The 16964-nt window shown below is 37.3% G+C and overlaps 5 protein-coding genes and 1 long non-coding RNA gene across 6 annotated transcripts; all 6 read right to left on the reverse strand.

Moving 5' to 3' along the window:
- Positions 1 to 269: 269 nt before the first annotated feature.
- CXE20 (carboxyesterase 20) lies at positions 270 to 1627 on the reverse strand. The gene has a single exon (NM_125612.3). It carries the CDS (start codon positions 1399 to 1401, stop codon positions 418 to 420), a length of 984 nt encoding a protein of 327 aa, NP_201024.1. The 5' UTR covers positions 1402 to 1627; the 3' UTR covers positions 270 to 417.
- A 192-nt stretch (positions 1628 to 1819) lies between these two features.
- Positions 1820 to 5596, reverse strand: PRH75 (DEAD box RNA helicase (PRH75)). The gene is made up of 13 exons (NM_125613.3): positions 5000 to 5596; positions 4621 to 4755; positions 4390 to 4530; positions 4156 to 4267; positions 4005 to 4075; positions 3736 to 3890; positions 3541 to 3652; positions 3306 to 3407; positions 3159 to 3219; positions 2878 to 3046; positions 2691 to 2787; positions 2512 to 2606; positions 1820 to 2427 (listed from the first exon to the last, which is right to left on the reverse strand). Exons 1-13 carry the CDS (start codon positions 5429 to 5431, stop codon positions 2094 to 2096), a joined length of 2016 nt encoding a protein of 671 aa, NP_201025.1. The 5' UTR covers positions 5432 to 5596; the 3' UTR covers positions 1820 to 2093.
- A 3-nt stretch (positions 5597 to 5599) lies between these two features.
- Positions 5600 to 7447, reverse strand: AT5G62200 (Embryo-specific protein 3, (ATS3)). The gene is made up of 3 exons (NM_125614.4): positions 7101 to 7447; positions 6878 to 6988; positions 5600 to 6350 (listed from the first exon to the last, which is right to left on the reverse strand). Exons 1-3 carry the CDS (start codon positions 7224 to 7226, stop codon positions 6015 to 6017), a joined length of 573 nt encoding a protein of 190 aa, NP_201026.1. The 5' UTR covers positions 7227 to 7447; the 3' UTR covers positions 5600 to 6014.
- Positions 7448 to 7845: 398 nt separating this feature from the next.
- AT5G62210 (Embryo-specific protein 3, (ATS3)) lies at positions 7846 to 9363 on the reverse strand. The gene is made up of 2 exons (NM_125615.3): positions 8817 to 9363; positions 7846 to 8531 (listed from the first exon to the last, which is right to left on the reverse strand). Exons 1-2 carry the CDS (start codon positions 9027 to 9029, stop codon positions 8073 to 8075), a joined length of 672 nt encoding a protein of 223 aa, NP_201027.1. The 5' UTR covers positions 9030 to 9363; the 3' UTR covers positions 7846 to 8072.
- A 402-nt stretch (positions 9364 to 9765) lies between these two features.
- GT18 (glycosyltransferase 18) lies at positions 9766 to 11883 on the reverse strand. Its single transcript, NM_125616.2, has one exon. The coding sequence runs from the start codon at positions 11559 to 11561 to the stop codon at positions 10008 to 10010; it is 1554 nt and encodes a 517-aa protein (NP_201028.1). The 5' UTR covers positions 11562 to 11883; the 3' UTR covers positions 9766 to 10007.
- Positions 11884 to 15327: 3444 nt separating this feature from the next.
- AT5G09050 lies at positions 15328 to 15563 on the reverse strand. The gene has a single exon (NR_143159.1). It is a non-coding gene; the product is annotated as an other RNA (long non-coding RNA).
- Positions 15564 to 16964: the final 1401 nt, after the last annotated feature.

Consider the following 16964-nt stretch of genomic DNA (forward strand, 5'->3'; position numbering starts at 1 on the left):
TAGATCAACATTGGTACAACAATTCAAATAGATGCCATGTGACACGGGCCTCTCATTACTAAGAGAGCTCTCAATAGTTGGGCCATCGTTGGGCTTACTTGTGGCGGGGGCTCTATTTACCTCCACGTGCTACATTTTTGGTTGACAGTTTTCTACAATCAGATTTCACAGCTAAACATAGATGTGTTGGCCGACAAACCAAAACACGTTTATATGCGTTGTCCTTAAAAATACTTACGATAAGTTATCTCATTGCTTAGGCGAAATTATCATTTTTGGATGGACAAATAAGTTTTCAGTTTTATGGGCCTTAATATATATTGGGCCTAAACTAAATATAGTTATTAAGAGACAATTTTATGGGCCTAAGATTACACAATTTTATTATTTTATACAAAAAGTAAAAAAAAAAAAAAGTTACAGAACAGAGAATATGAAGTTTTTGATGGAAAGAAACAGAGTTTTACGTTTAGAAGGATCTCTGATTTCAGCACCGTGAACATGGCCGCCGGTATAATGCTCCACCACTTCTACTCCTTTCTTCTTCATCAGCTTTGCCACATCTTTCTGCAGATCTATCATCGGATCATCCTCTCCTCCAATCATCATCACTTTCCATCTCAACCGTCCGATTTTTTCCAACTTCTCCGATCCATCTCCAACCGTCGGATTCGAATACTCATGATCTCGGTCAACGCCGACGGGAAGAGACAGATCCCACATTACATCGGTGACTATGGGAGGACAAACCTGATCGTTCATAAGTCTAATCTCAGATTCACTTCGCTCTTCTCCGCCGAAGAATGGATGGTGTAGAATCAATCCACGGATCTGTAACGGACTCAGATCGGAGACGGAATCGACGGATCTTAGTCCGACGTTGTAAGCCAAATTCCCTCCGGCGCTAGTTCCCATAAGAAACACATTTGAGAAATCGGCGTGAGATTTGATCCACTCATCGTCGGAGGTTTTAATCCAATCCAACGCCTCAACTCCGTCGTCATACGCCGCCGGTAATCGATGCTCTGGAGCTAATCGGTACGAAGGAGATACGACGATGGCGTTGAGATCACGAGCCACCTCGGAGCAGAAATCGTGGAAGAGTTGCATATCGACGCTGCAGAGGATGAATCCTCCGCCATGGTAATACACAACAATGGGGAGTTTCTGAGACGAAACGTTACCCTCGTTGACGGCGGAGGAGGGAAGGTAGAGACGGAGCCACGTTGACTTTAATTGGTTAACGGGAAGATCTTTTGAAACGGCGGGGTTTAGTGGGGAAGGATCAGGTGTAGCTGCGGTGCAGGGGAAGTTGCTGAGGTCGCGAGTGATTGAACCATCTGGATTATTTACGATGTTAAGATAAGCATAAGGATCAGCGATTGGACTTGGTTCGGACATTTTTTTGGTTTTTGGTCTTTTTGGATTCTAATGTGTGCATCAGAACTCGAATATGCTACGCTTTATATAAATCCAAAACCAGCGAGGAAAATTATTTTTAAAGTAAGAGATTTGGCAGATTCAAGCAAATCTTATTTAATCCCATTAACTTAGTCAAAAACTTTGTATTAACTCATCACCAAAAACGAGAAATCTGAGATCTACTACTAGAATGGTAGTCAAAAACTAAGGCAAATATGTCAAGATATATATTCTTGGTTCATAAAAGTCGCTAACAGGTCTCTGTCCTAAACGATAATCTAGATTCTAGAGGTTGCTGTTGGCAAAAGCCAAAACTAATTTGAAGTTTGACGACTCATTTACCAGGAAAGGTAGCCGATTCAATTAAACAGACGAATAGCAAATCAATTCTAGTGTTAAAAACGACAACCTGAAAGATGGATTGAAACTTACAAAACAATTCCAATGAGTGACGAAGTTATAATTTAATCATCATTATCATCCAACATTACACAAAATTGATAAGAGGGTACAAGAGAGCCTCCATAAGTTTGTTCAAGGAAAGAAAATGGAAAACACAGAAAAGCCACCTATTATAGTGTAGAAAACATCAGCGGAAGAAGATAGTAATGAAATTATAAGACGGAGTTTAGTTTCTTTTTATATAGAAAGGAGAAGTTGGGTTCCAGTTTTCAATATCTCTGGCCTCTACCACCACTGCCTCCTCTTCCTCTGCCACCACCACCGCCAAACCGATTTCCTCCACCACCACCAAACCGATTTCCTCTGCCACCACCACCGAATCTTTTTTGTGGCAATGGTTCTCTCTCCTGGAGTTTAGGCATCACCTTAACCACTTCCAAACTCATACTTCCAGCACTCTTTTGTGCTCCTGCAATGAACAAGTCTAGATCTGATTGCTTAACATCGAACACAGCTCCTGTTTTATCTGCTGTTAGAGATAACCCTTCAATCATTTCCACCTTGTCATCCGGTAAAACTCTCCTTAGCAGTCCATAAACAAATCTGTTGCAGCAAATCATTTTAGTACTTGCTTTCAATGTAAACAAAGACTACAAAAGCAGAGTATAAGGAGAGAGAGGAACTTACGATGGCGAGTATATTGGTTTCCCTGCTTCAAGATGTAGTGTCACATAGTTCTCCATTGATGTAAGAAGTGACCTTTTCTTTATCTCAGTGAAGCCCTGTAATGATCAGAACTCGTAAGTACTTGTTTTGATAGGAACAAAAAAAAAAATGTTACAAGGGAAAATTTTCGTAAGACAAACCGCAGTTTTTGCAAGAGCTTTTGCGAGGAGTACTTCAGCTGATAAACCAGAAGTTTCTAATAATTCCTTGGCAGCTTCAAGGAATGCAGGAACCACACTGCATTTAACATATTCTTAGGTAAATATACGACATCCCAAGTTATTTATTATACTTTTAAAAAATCTTGAGATGCAAGTGTCAGCATACCTGTCACACACTTGTTTAACTTTCTCAGCAGCTTCCATACCACCAGATCTGGCAATTTCATCAGGTTGAGGTGCAGCAAGGTGCTCAAATTTGATACCAGCTTCTTTTTCGATCCTGGATACACTCGACTTTCTAGAATCGTAGAGTGTAACCGCAACTCCTGTGTTGCCTGCAACAAAAACAAAGTAACGATTATGGCAACAGCAAGCAAACCTTACACTATCATTAAGCAACTGCGCAAAAATATTAAAGAGCAGTTTAAATAAATTTCTGTGCTTTACCAGCTCTTCCTGTTCGGCCTGAACGATGAATATATGCTTCAACTTCACGTGGAGGCTCACACTGTAACACATTTAAACAAGATGTGATGTTAGAACACCAACGAGGCATTAACCAAAGATGAATAAAGCTCATGGGCAGTAACTAACCTGGATAATTAACTGCACATCATTGATATCTAGACCACGAGCAGCAACATTTGTAGCCACCAATGTTGCAAACTTGCCATTCCTAAATCCAGCAAGAGTAACCTATAATCACAGGACTCATAGTTAGCAAGCTGATACTGCTCTGTTTGAGCAATTTAACAGGATAAGAAGATCAAATTCTCCCTACTTAACTTTGCCTATGCAAGAAAGCTTGAAAGAAAACTTAAACACATACCTCACGTTGTGATTGAGGTATTTCACCATGCAAGGCTCTTGATCCATCCAACAAACCAGAAAGCTCAGAAACTTGAACTTTAGTTTCAGCGAAAATAATAGTTTGGCCTCCACTAGATAGTGAAAACAAAAATTGGATAAGACAAAAATAATTGAAGTATAAATATTGGTTAGAAAATGTAGTACTAAAGGATACCTGCTATAGCAACTGATAATATCAGGAATCAACCGAGCCATGGCTGCCTTATTACAAGGAATAGCAATGTGTCGAACACTATTACTGGCCTTCATTTTATCATTACCAACAAGATCAATAGTCTTCTGGTCTCTTTTAAGAAACCTGTTAGAGATCTAGTAGAAGCAAGCGAAAAGGTCTCAACAACAAATAGAGAGAAAATGAACATAGCAGCAAACTATAAAGCTTAAAACATTAAAAATAGCCACAAATATTTGAAAGGGACGCACATTTTTCACCCATGATGGCAAAGTAGCACTGAAGAGAAGAGTCTGGACTTTAGTAGAATCCTCCACTTTCCCTGAAGTTATAGAAAGAACATATAAGATACAAAGAGTAAGCTGTTTCATATTAGGAAAAAAAACCAAAACCACGACATACCTAAAATAAGTTCAACATCCTCAACAAATCCCATCCTCAACATTTCATCAGCTTCATCAAGAACACGGAATTGTAAATAGCTGAAATCAAGGTTTTGTCTTTCAATATGATCCTGGAATGAAAGTCAATTACAAGGTCAAATAAACAAAAATGATGATCTGAATCCAGGGAAGCCAATATTAAAAATTAATGTTTAGAAAAGAGAAAGAGAGAGAGGGAGGGAGAGAGACGTACCTTAATACGACCAGGGGTTCCAACTACAATGTCAACACCTCTCTTTAATTTACCCTCCTGAACTGGATAGCTATCACCTCCATAGAGACAACATGAACTTAACCCAAGTGATCCTCCATATGCATCAAAGTCAGCAGCCACCTATCAAAGAAAACCATACCATAAGTAAAACCTAGAGTACCAAAAAAGATTTTGCACCAAATCTCTTAATAACATGCTGAGAATCATTACCTGCTTGGCCAATTCTCTGGTCGGTAAAAGGACCAAAACACTTGGTGACCTGCCATATCCCATCTTCCTTTTGCTTTTGGCAGGTCCATTAACCAAAGATTCCAATATAGGCAACACAAAAGCCAATGTTTTACCCTGCACCACACCACATATGATCAGCAAAGACCCCTAACTTTGAAAAATTCACTCTAAAGTCCACATAAGCAGGAGATTCACAATACCGAGTCTCTAAGTCTCACAAAATAACAATTAAATAGCAAATTAGGCATCCCTAATAACAAGCCTTCCACATAAATATCCAAAAGCCTCAAACTTGACAAATTCATACAGAGACAAACGCATAATAAGCAAAACCCAAATTTCAAAATCAAACCAATACCTGACCAGTACGAGCCCGTCCAACTAAATCAGCACCATCGAGAACCATATCAAACGTGGAAGCCTGAATCGGGAAAAGAGCTTCAATACCATTCGCCTTAAGCTTCTCCCTCAAAGGCGCAGAAATCCGAAACTTAGAAACAGCATTAGGGTTATCAACTTCAACATCCTCAACGCCCAACTTAACCTTCTTGCTGCTCTTCTTCTTCTCCGAGCTTGAATCGCTCTTCACTTCATCCTCCTCCTCGGAAGCCTTACGCTTCTTATCCTTCTTCTTACTCTTCTTCTTCTCCGACTCTTCTTCATCCGAATCAGATAGTTTCAGCTTCTGCTCCTTCTTCCCCTTCTTAGAATCAAGCTCTGGGGTATCCAAAGCCATCTTCTTCTTCATCTTCTTCTCCTCTTTCTTATCAGATAACATTAGGGAAGGCATTTAGAAGGAAGATAATGGAGAATCGAATCTCTTCTGCTTGTTGAGAGATTGAGGCTATGAAGTGCGAAAGCAGGGAGAGACGACAAAAGAGGACGACAATTGCTAGGGTTTACCTCTCTTTTTATATAGTTTTGAGATTTTAGAGAAACCCTAATTTACTCTAATGTGCAATCTCTAATCTGCCGTTTATTTATTCTGATAAGAGAATGCGTGTCGTTTCTAGGTCAAACACTCAAAAATATCTATCTTTCCTTTTTTTAATCAAAGACTCAAAAATATCTTCTTTGTTGGCTTTTCTATTAAAATAGTAACTTTCTTCATTTTTCGACGATATGATAAAACCAAAGCTCAAACATAATCAATTCGTTTTCTATCACATATATAGTTGATGAACTGTCACAAATTTCTAAAATGGATACACACTGCTCATAAGATTTACAGACTCTGTAATTAGGAGTAAGTAACTTCATCATAGATTTATGGTTAATACTTAATACAGTTCTGAGACCCATTTCCCCAAAACGGTACACATTTATTCTTCACAAGTCCTAATATGTTTATACAAAACCGGAAACATAACAGCTTACAAGAGCAATGTGGTACCGGCGACAACAAAACCTAGGAGTATGATCACGCTCCTTCTGAGACCAATGGCAAGGACATTAGAATCTGAGGCGCTGTTGCAGTAATTGAAACCATACCATACACTCTCAGGAACATATGTGTTATATGGGAAGGTGACCGCTTTAGAGCCATGGCTATATATCTTTACAGTGTTTGGGATCCAACCATCTGGACCAGACCTGTAGAGATATACATAGCATATCTGGTATGTACATGGTCCGTTTATCTGAAATGTATCTGATGAACATTGCTCAAACGTTTTTGTAGATGGATCATCAAGCCTTGGTGCGTATATCTGATTCAAATAAACAAAACTTGAGCAGCGAAATTTCATTGAACATCGAACCGAAGCGAACATCCTTACAGTTTATTAGTTTATTAGTGATAGATGCATGAACAGATTAGACACTAGTTACAATCAAAACCAATCCATTGAAACTTTCATCTATTCCAAAGATGTGTATATTTCTCTAAAACTCAAATGTTCAGATCAACCAGAGCAACCAGAGCTAAGCATTTGCAAACTTTTGGTAGCTAGAATTCTTCCATAGGAGTGACAATGTTATGCATATTCAGTAGCTAACTAGAACTGGACCTGAACATACTAAAAATCTAATGAAACCAAAGATGAGCTCAAAATCTGAGAAAGTCCATTGTAACAAAGCTCAATTACGAAGAATCAGATATGTGCGAAAACAGATGTGTATTTTGGAATGAAACATTCAATTGGAACCCTAAGCATAATCGATAAACCAAAGTGTTACCAAATCAAAATCAAATGTTCTGAAGAAATCAAAATCTCACTCAGCGAAGAAATCTAACCTGGTTACCATAGCCATCGCCGAAAGCGACGCTGATCTGATCGCGCGTGTACCTAGTCGACGAACAGCTCGTCGAGATGATCACTGTGTAAGCACAAGTATTCCCCAATTTCTGCATCATAGATATAAATTTACACGCATACAAGGAAAATCATAAGTTTCTCGGGAAAAGTTTCTACCCAAAGACGATGAAGGAAAGTTCAAACGGGGAAAGAGAGACGAACCTGGATGAGGCTAACGTTGAATGATTCAGCGACGTGAGGAGGATCCAATACTTTTGATTCGTAAACAGAGGTGGATATAATGAAGACGAAGGAGATTAAAGTGAAGAAGAGTCGTACGGACGCCATTTTCGTGCTTCGAGAAATCGCTCGCAGATACACAAGCGAAGAGAAAACGAAAGAGTAATTGAGAAGATAAAGTCTCGAACCAGTTGAGGATAAACCGGATTAGACCGGGTCAAATTCAAACAAATTCAATTTCGGTATAAGAACTGAAATAAATGGCGACGCGCCCAAGTTACAGGCCACACATCTCTTGTCAGTGTCATAATATTTAGGTAGAGGAGAAAATGTAATTAATGTTTTGTATAGAAGAAATTGATTAGAGATTCGACATGTAACTGTAGGTTATGTGCTTTTCTAGATGATTCTTAATCAAGTAACCACTTTAAGCTTTGAAAAAAAAATGTTGTATACAAATCAATACAAAACTTGCACACTGATATTAAATTTTTGTCATGTATCATCATTTTACCATCCACAGAAACTGAATGTGATCATGCACTAAGTAAATTTACAACATCTTGATATACTGGAATTTCTATAATAAACTAAAGTCAACATTTTAGAATCATTTGTTTACTCTATAGCTCTAGATTTATGTAAAAAGTTTAGAGTTTTAAGAGTACTTGGTATTTCGAAGTACATAAATGTCATTATCAAATTGTATTTTCATGGTGTGTGGTTGTATAGTTGTGTAATCTAATATTCATAGATTTATCACATACAAAACATTGATGCAGAATTTATAAGGAATAGTACGTTAAAAACTCGAACTCATACATTAGTTAACTAATTAATGTTACCACAATATGAAATTGTCAATGTTCAACTACAAAGAGTCAAAGACAAAACAGAGGGATTACACGATACTCGTTACTTATTGAGACAACTCTTAATTCTTAACAAAATAACTCAAACAACCACAGCCGCAAACGCAAACACAAACGCAGCAAACGCAACAACCAAACTCTGACCACTTCCACGTCCAGAGGCAGCAGACGGCGGTGATGGTGGTGGTGGCGGCGGGATTGAAGGTGGTTCAGGAGGAAAATAAGGTGGTGAAGGCGGTGGGATGGATGGAGAAAACGGAGGGAAATCCGGGGAAGGCGGTGGCAAATCGGTGTTGTTACAATAGTTGTTTCCGTACCAAATGTTTTCAGGGACGTTCTTGTTGAAATCGAATTTCACGGATTTGGAACCTTCCTTGTATATCTCGACGGTCTCCGGGATCCAGCCGTCGGTACCGGAACGGTAGATGTAGACGGAGCAGATAGTGTTGAGACATTTACCTTTGACTTGGAATGTGTCCGATGAACATTTCTCAAAACCACCTCCTCCACTTAGCGGTTTGTCTAGTCTCGGTGCGACCACCTAATAAATTAAAACCAAAACTCAATGATATACGTATTTATTAATAAGATACACATAACACATGCATCGTCACTAAAATCCATCAAAATAAGACTGTTATATTCAAAATAAGTTTCATTAAGGTTCTAATGGCTTTGGTTTATCCGGAGTTTAACAAACTTCTTACGTGAATCCATCAAACAAGATGGAATATGTATAACTTCAGGGTTTGAAATAATACGAACATAACAAATATTTGGACCCACAAATAGAACAAAACAACCAAAGAGTTTTTGTATATCAAACCTGGTTATCGTCGGCGTCACCCAAAGCGATAGTGACCTGATCTCTAGACCAATCAGGAGAGAAACAGCTTGTGGTAACAATTACAGTGTAAGGGCAGCTTTCTTCTTCATGAAGATCAAGAGAAGAGATTAGTGGCTCGAAGGTTAGAGAAGGAATGGGATGAGTGAAGCAGAGTACAAGGAGAAGGAGGATGGATGAGAGAGAGCACTCCATTGTTGTCTTCTTGAAAAGAGATCTGGGAGATGAGGGTTAAATAGAGAACTTGAGAAGTTACCCTTGTTATATTAACTTACCTTCATACTTACTCAGTTACACTTGGCACAACACAATCCACAAACAAGCATATAGTGATATAGCAAGCATATAGAAGCACTAGACTACGAAAATATCTTTCATGAAGAAAAGTGATTGTCGAGTATTTGAAGTGTACTATTTTTTTTCTGTGTTACTATTACTTTGAGTACTAGTATTATTTTCGAAGCATAGAATATATTCAATTTACACCAAGTATCTATCATTTCTTAAGGCCATGTTAGTTAGGTGAACTTATCTCCCGTTCATTGTAACCAATTTTGTTATATACTTACTACATATATTGGCAAAAGACATGACAAAACTGATCCAGCTTCTTTACTTGTTACAGATATTGGATTTATTGGAAAGTAACAGATTTAAACTTTCCCAAAGAAAACAAGAGCATATATCTCAATTTTACCTAGAGTAATCAACGTGTCACGAGTATTACACGATGATCAAACCTAACCCCCAAAATCAAATTCTACTTCTCCTACCTACCACCTTTTTATCATCGTACAACTTACTTAATAAAATAACCCTTCTACGTGCAAAGATGCGGGCCTCTGGTTGATTTTTCACTTCCCACCTACCAAATTAGCTCAAGAGATTACAGATATATAAAACACTCAAAAACTATTTAGCCTATCAACATCGAGACTGTAAAGTAAGTAGGAATCAGAAAGAAAACTATAAATTGTCTCCAAAAGAGAATATATAAATGAGAATTCAACACATAGAACAACTTACTTACTTGACTACTACCAAAAATTCAACTAACACAACTTATTCATCTCTCAAAACAAAAATCATAAATTTACAAGTGTAATCATAACTTTACTGGAGCTAAAAACTTGAAAAATCCTTATTAAATAAATAAATAATTTTATCCAATCATCATCTCCATTTGTACCATTTCTCTTGCTCCTTGAATCTCCTAAAAACTCCATCTATCGCCACATCAAAAGCGTCTTTGAAAGTCTCTAACCCATTCGGAGACTTAGCGTAAACCAAATTCGGTATCAAATCAATCACTCTTTCTCTCATCTTCCTCACATCTTCTTTGCTATACCGTTCCAACACTTCCTTTATAGACGTCGTGCCGTTTGTTACCTCGTTCCGGTCTATAAAAACCGAATAACTATCCGGTTTATCCGGTAAAAACCACTGATACTGCATGTAAGCGCTTCGTCTCCAAAAGAAAACCGGAATCGAACCGGCCAACATACAATCAAATATCGACCGGCGTGTGAAGCTATCTCCTCGTGGCTGGAGACAAAAATCAGACCCGAGAAACGTCTCCAAAATCGCCGACGAACCATTCGAGCATTTCCCGACGGTACAATCCACCGTCCGACACTTCCCACGCGATTCCTCACAGTGACGGAGAAGCAATCCTCTAAAATCATTCACAATCCCGGCGCGTGGAGCTCCAGCGAAACAGAACAACGTCTCACGACGTCGATTCCGAACAAAATCTTGCCAATTCACGACGTCGGAGTCCGATCTAGGGTGGAATCCGGTAGGGTACGGTACACCGACGTCAAAATGATCCCAAGAGTTACGCTCAATAAGGAGGCGCGTGATGTTACGCATACCAGGGATATAAATACAGTTAGATCCCCAATCTTCGTCTTTAGACCTGCGAAAATCCCATGTGATGCGTCCCATAGTAATGAAATGATCCCAACCGTTGGATCTATTCCAATAAGGTTGATTTTTGACCCACTGTGTCATCATCTTACAATGACGGTCACGATCAGCCGCTGCGTAATTTGACCATAAATATTGACCAACTGCGAGTCCAGCGTAGAACGGTATATAAAACGCCGTAGCTGATTCCGGATCCAAAGTCCGACACCGGTGGTTTAAAATCCGGTTATGGAAAATAATTTCGGTTACGAATTGGTCAGTCCAAAACCATGATTGAACCAAATCTTTAGGGATCACGTTGCTTAACGACGTCGCTTCTTGACCAAACCCGTCGTTAGAAAGTGCGTCGCAGCGAGAGCTCCATGGATTGAGATTATCACACTGTTGTAGAATCACTTCGTTGAAGATCTTTGGCATGTCGTAGACGAAGACTCGACCTGAATCGCATCGTTCGTCAGATGAGGAGGATGAGAGAGGGGGATTGGAAGAGGCGGCAGAAATGACGGTGGTTGTGACGGTGGTGGTGACGACGGCGGCGGGAGAAGGGAAGTTTTCGGGGATGTGACGGTGAGGAAAAGGGATGGATCGGAGAGTGAGGAAGAGGATCAGTTGGAGAGATAGAAGAGAGAGGATCAGCCATGTGCAGTGGCTACGAGAAGCGGCGATGTAGGAAGAGCGGTTTCCGACCGAGTGAAGCGAGTTAAATGAGTTCTTACGATCAATGGAGGTGGTGGAGTCTGGGGTTCTGGATTTTTTGAGGAGATGTTCAGGACTGGAAGGATTTGAGACAGGAAGCATAGTTTATAATTAGCTGAAAATGAGATTAGAATCCGTCGCCGGGAATTATGGGTCCGTTACGACGACGGAGCTAAAATCTCCGGGGAAAAAGAAAATGAGCGTTTTGGGTAGTTGTGTTCTTGTGTGGTTCTCGTTGAAGGCGTAAAGCTAACTCTGTGAGAGAGAGAGAACTTAAGAGTGCTCGAGAAACGGGGAGATTCTGTTTCTTTTTCTTTTTTTTTATTTACAAAAAATGAAACTATATTTATTTGCTTTTTCTTACCAAACTATTTATGGAAAGTTTACGGTTTTGTCCCCTTAACTATTTTAGATTTCGAAAATTAGCCGTAATATTAGTGATTTACACTAGATTTTTTTATATTATAGTTAAATTTGTCCCCTCAACTATTTTAATTAAACGAATTTCATTGTAGTTAATCAAATATACGTGATGCACAGTAGAAAATAAAAGGAATTAACAAAAGATAAATCTGTTTTCAACTACAATTTTTGTGGACTAAAAAATCGGTTTCAAAATTTTCGGAGTCAAATAGCACATGCTGAAACTTTGGGAACGTTACATAAAGTTTAATAAGATAGAGGTCCTGATTTTTTAATTGTTCTCAAGGCGTTGGAGACATTACGGAGTGGAAAGAAACGGACACGTGCCTGTGGCATTGACCGTCTGTGCCGGCAACCGACAAGGGAAGACCACAGCAGCCGGTGAAGAGTGAACACTTGGAAGTTAGTGTAATTGACAACGTGTCTTTGTAGAAACAGAAACTATTATTCTAGATTATTTTTTCCACCAGAGTTTGTGTCAGAAACTAACTAGTATTATTTGCATATCAATCACGATTTCTATCCAATATCTGGGAAAAGGAAATAATATCACATTAGAATCATTGATTTTAAAGATTGCTTAAAATTTAGATACAATCACCGGATTTTAGTGTAATCATATGGTCAGTGATCGTAGAAATTAGGAAAGTTGTTCAATAAATATAAGCGTTACAAACTTGGGAAAAGAGCAAAAAAAACCTAGGAAATGGAAAGAAGAAGATCGTGCATATGGGGCAAGTGGCAAAATCAAGGGTCATAAATTTATTAACGGACTACAAAGACGGGGATGGCACCGAAACGGTGACGTTTACGTGTAGTTGACAGATTAGAGTGAACTGTGTTCGATGTTGAAAGAACTTAAGTAAGCGCCATGTGAGTTTTGTGGCCATGCCTCTTTAATCCACGAGTCATGCCGCATGACGTGTCACATTCTCCAAGTTTTTGCCGACAAAATTTGTTTTATTCATGACCTATGTCATAACCGCAGAAAACCGGATATATTGAGACTAATTTTGGTTTGATCGGTTTGTGTTCAGTCTGATTTGATTATAAATTAGCCCAACTACCCAAGCACAGAGTGAACTCTAACTTGATTCGGTTCGATACTGGAGTCTGGACCATCTTTAGTGGCAAGCATATCAACTGTAATGACATTGAATTTTAATCGAAGAGTTCGTTGGAATAATAACTAAGTTAGTAACAACTCACAACAAGCGTTAATTTTATGGGTCAAAGTCTATGAGTAGTTTATTATTGATTTGTCGGTCAAGCTTTCACGAAAGTGAAGACTAGTATTAAAGTTAATTATAGAGTTTAGAAAAATAGATAGTGCCATAGTGGTATGTGATAATTAACAAAACTAGAGAAAACTAAAATATTAATGTAGCGTTATGGTACACTAGGTCACTCACTACCCCTTTTTCTTAATTAATGGTCAAATCACTACTTATTCATTGATTATAAATAGGAAAGAGCATATCGCCTAAACTTTTTTGGTTCTGATTAATTCTATTGGAAAATATCATATACCGTACAGTTTGACCTCATAGTCGAATGACAGTTTGAAAAATAGTCCCAAGATGAGAAAAACTGAGACGGTAATTAGATAAAAGAATGGAGCAAATGGATATTTCTTTAAGGAACTTGTTTGTTGATACTTCTATTAAACAACGTACACTAAAATATGATAGTCGATAAATCAATAACGTCCTTGTGACTAGTAAAAACGAAATTAACCCCTGAATAAAATTTAAAATATCATCGTCAAAATACATGCATCCAACTCAAAAAGCAAAGCTACAATTATCCCAAACCGGACGACCTATGAGTCAATGCTTTAAAATATGAAAATATAGTGATTATTCGTTTATACATAATACATGTTTCGCATGATTAGGGTTTTGATGCATTTGACTTTCAGCATCGTGCAGTACGGAAAACTAATTATTTAGTGCGGGGATATATAGTTCAATAGACTGCAGTATTTTATACACCAATAAAAATACACAGCAATAAAATCGCTACGTATATATATATATAATATGTATTATCTATTACAAGATAGTAATAGAGTATAGCAAGTTGTATCATCTAACAAACTATGCGAATAAAATTTGAACATTGTGACATGTAGATGTAGTGTAATTTAGCTAAGTGCTTATCATCAGTAACATAGACCGACTTAACTTTTTACGAAAAAAAAAAAGTAACATAGACCGAAAAAATGCATATCGTAAATTTAATGGAAAACACAATTTACGATAAGTAAAAAACAAAAAGAAATTACGATAAGTCGAGAAAAATGCAACAAATTGAGATAAAGTATTGATAAAACCATGAAAGTGTCGGCGTATGTAAATGCGGTGATTAATGTGATCATTAGAGCGTGTGTGTTAAACGCGGCGGTTTTAGTGGAGATTGATCAGCTGATAACACTCTTACCGGGACGAATCTAATTCCATATTCATGGCTTGTTAAAACCTAAGACATACGCAATCTCTAATTTGCTAGTATAGTTAGTTCTATATTATTTTTCGACTAATAATGTAAACATATGATTATTAAGTCGCAAAAAGAGTGCTTAACAACCAAAAAGTGGATTAATTAACTTGGTGGGAAAAGTTACAAAACCTTTAATGATTACTCTTTGTACCAAGAATAGTGGCGAAGCACTATAAGAGCAGAGAAAAGAAGCTCAATAATGTACTAAAAGTTGTAGATTTTTACAGCTTAAATACACCAAAATTAATAGAAAAGTTGGTAATTTTTTAATTCATGGCTACTGATTTAGATTTTAGAAAACAATAGTAGTATCATTGTCACATCTTAAACACACAATAGGTATGTTTTAAATCAAAGGCCGTAGTTAATTTGTCAAAAATGTATGCATTTGGTATTTGGATGTCTCCGAAAGGATGGATATATGGACTTGTTAGATAATTTCATACCTCAGTATCAATAGTCATGGAGCCCAAATTGCTCAAAAACATATTTTTAATTCCAAGACTTTGATGAAGACGTAATAATGAGTCCAATGGGCCATCAGATACAATGTTCGGAATTTAACGGGTTTGTTAGTTATAAGTATTGGGCTTGACCTATCTGGTTCAATGATATGTAGGAACAACCCAATTTGCAAAGCTTTATTAAAAGACTCTTTAGTTGTCGTCAAGGTTTAACTTGTAGTAGTTGGTAAGAAATTCTACGTGAAATAGGCAACATTACAAAAACAAAAATCAATTCGAAATCATACAAAACGAAACCAAGTAGTAACCAACTACACTATTATGACATTAATGATTAGACATTCCCAAATCATACAAGTTCCTGTCATGAAGGAAACAATGGTCCGTATTTGCAAACGATTACAAAAATTCAAACCAAAAATGAAAAAACGAGTTAAATTATTTGGTTTATAAAAATAGTAATGTCAACAGAAGACTAGATTGGGAAACCTGAAGCGAACAGAGCTTTTAAAAACGAGTTTGAACGGCTGGGATCATTTGGTACAATACCCACCGTAAGTTTGTTTACCCTAGGGATGCAAGCCAAAGGCCCAAATCAGTTACTACTTACTGCTACAACCATCGTCTCAGCTTTTTGTCTCAGCTTTTTACTAATGAAGCATACAATTTCTTGGGCATGTCACATCTCGACACGTGTCCACTATTCTCTTCTCTTATTGGCTACTCGTTCGTAGGCTTCTGTTAATAGATGATCTCTCTATAACTCTAACAGTCTTTTCTTTCTCTTTATTTCGTTTTGGTATTTTAAGTTTCAAATTGAAAATAATAGGAGGAAAAGTCTAGTTTTAAATATTGTTTTTTTACAAGTGAACGTGAACCAATTTACCTCTTTTTTTTTATATATCCTATCGGCTAATCTGGTTAGTATCGGTAGAAATGCACCGAGGTGCTACAGAGATTAATGCTAGGGATAGTCAGACCGCTTGTATTTCTGACTATCAAGTAAATCTACGCCCAACTCACATATTTCCCAAACAAATGTGATTTTTTTTTTTTTTTTTTTTTTTTTTTTTTTTTTTGTAACAAATGTGATTTTGTTTTCAAGGAAAATAGAACTTACGTTTGGGAATTTCACCCTTCACTAAAGCTTCCTTCTGCCATTAGACCACAAAGGCTTGGGCAATTTACCATTTTTGTAAAAGTAGAAAACAAAATGCCTAAAATGTTCATACTTCATTACATCAACAAGGTTATGCCCACGATATAGAGGCATGTAACATTTATATATATAGTGGAAGAAGCCTACGAGCTTTATTAATAAGTATAAACTCTGATTATTAGGTAAATAAATTACTTAAAACGATTACTCAACTGACAAAACCGTAGTTGAATAATAAGGTTACTATGAATACCGATTGAATATTGCAAAGCCGGAATTGAAAAATATATAACAGATCAAATGTTCAAGTGTGGTCATAATTCTCACATAGGTCATATAGCTGAACCCATGCATCTATTTACTAGTCTATAGAAAGTACTAGAGACGCATACAGCTGAACCTACTCTATTCTTTTATTAATTTTGGTTCTCGTGGATACAAAATTCCTCCAACATTTATTAGAACGAATAAAACCAATATGATGATGATTAGTTATTGGTAAACATATAAACGTTGAGTAAACTTCAAAATAGATTGAAGTACTATTAAGACTTGCATTTTTTCCCCTTGGGTTATATTCTTGAATCGTTTCGAAGTATTTTAACTTTCAAGAATAGAAGGTTCCTCAACTATAAACAATTACATTAATCAAAACCATTTCTATGTAAACAACATAATTTTTGTATATTTTAGTCTTCCCCAAAAGTTTGACCGATAGGGCGGTTTAGACCGTATAGTACGACTGTACAACAAAAAGGACTCTGGAGACCTAAAGATCCAAAACTATGCAAAATAAAGATACGGTCGGACCAATTTAATCTAACAAAACCAAATCCTTATACTAAACTATTTACCGATACATTTCCATATAACACAGTACACACAATTAAATCAAACATTATTGGAAGAACAAGATAGAATATTGGCTTAATCTCGAACGATTAGAGTTATCCTAGA

The sequence above is a fragment of the Arabidopsis thaliana genome, chromosome 5 (assembly GCF_000001735.4).
Source record: "Arabidopsis thaliana chromosome 5, partial sequence".
In the NCBI taxonomy this organism is placed as follows: domain Eukaryota; kingdom Viridiplantae; phylum Streptophyta; class Magnoliopsida; order Brassicales; family Brassicaceae; genus Arabidopsis; species Arabidopsis thaliana.

What these genes read in the sequence shown, in the direction of transcription:
- PRH75 (NM_125613.3), bottom strand. Translation starts at nt 5,431, where the DNA reads ATGCCTTCCCTAATGTTATCTGATAAGAAAGAGGAGAAGAAGATGAAG. An exon ending in CCAGAGAATTGGCCAAGCAG is followed by an intron (nt 4,531 to 4,620) that starts GTAATGATTCTC and finishes TTTCTTTGATAG; the next exon opens with GTGGCTGCTGACTTTGATGC. An exon ending in TACCTCAATCACAACGTGAG is followed by an intron (nt 3,408 to 3,540) that starts GTATGTGTTTAA and finishes CTGTGATTATAG; the next exon opens with GTTACTCTTGCTGGATTTAG.
- AT5G62210 (NM_125615.3), bottom strand. Translation starts at nt 9,029, where the DNA reads ATGGAGTGCTCTCTCTCATCCATCCTCCTTCTCCTTGTACTCTGCTTC. An exon ending in GTGACGCCGACGATAACCAG is followed by an intron (nt 8,532 to 8,816) that starts GTTTGATATACA and finishes TTAATTTATTAG; the next exon opens with GTGGTCGCACCGAGACTAGA.
- AT5G62200 (NM_125614.4), bottom strand. Translation starts at nt 7,226, where the DNA reads ATGGCGTCCGTACGACTCTTCTTCACTTTAATCTCCTTCGTCTTCATT. An exon ending in TCAACGTTAGCCTCATCCAG is followed by an intron (nt 6,989 to 7,100) that starts GTTCGTCTCTCT and finishes TCTATGATGCAG; the next exon opens with AAATTGGGGAATACTTGTGC. An exon ending in GCGATGGCTATGGTAACCAG is followed by an intron (nt 6,351 to 6,877) that starts GTTAGATTTCTT and finishes TATTTGAATCAG; the next exon opens with ATATACGCACCAAGGCTTGA.
- GT18 (NM_125616.2), bottom strand. Translation starts at nt 11,561, where the DNA reads ATGCTTCCTGTCTCAAATCCTTCCAGTCCTGAACATCTCCTCAAAAAA.
- CXE20 (NM_125612.3), bottom strand. Translation starts at nt 1,401, where the DNA reads ATGTCCGAACCAAGTCCAATCGCTGATCCTTATGCTTATCTTAACATC.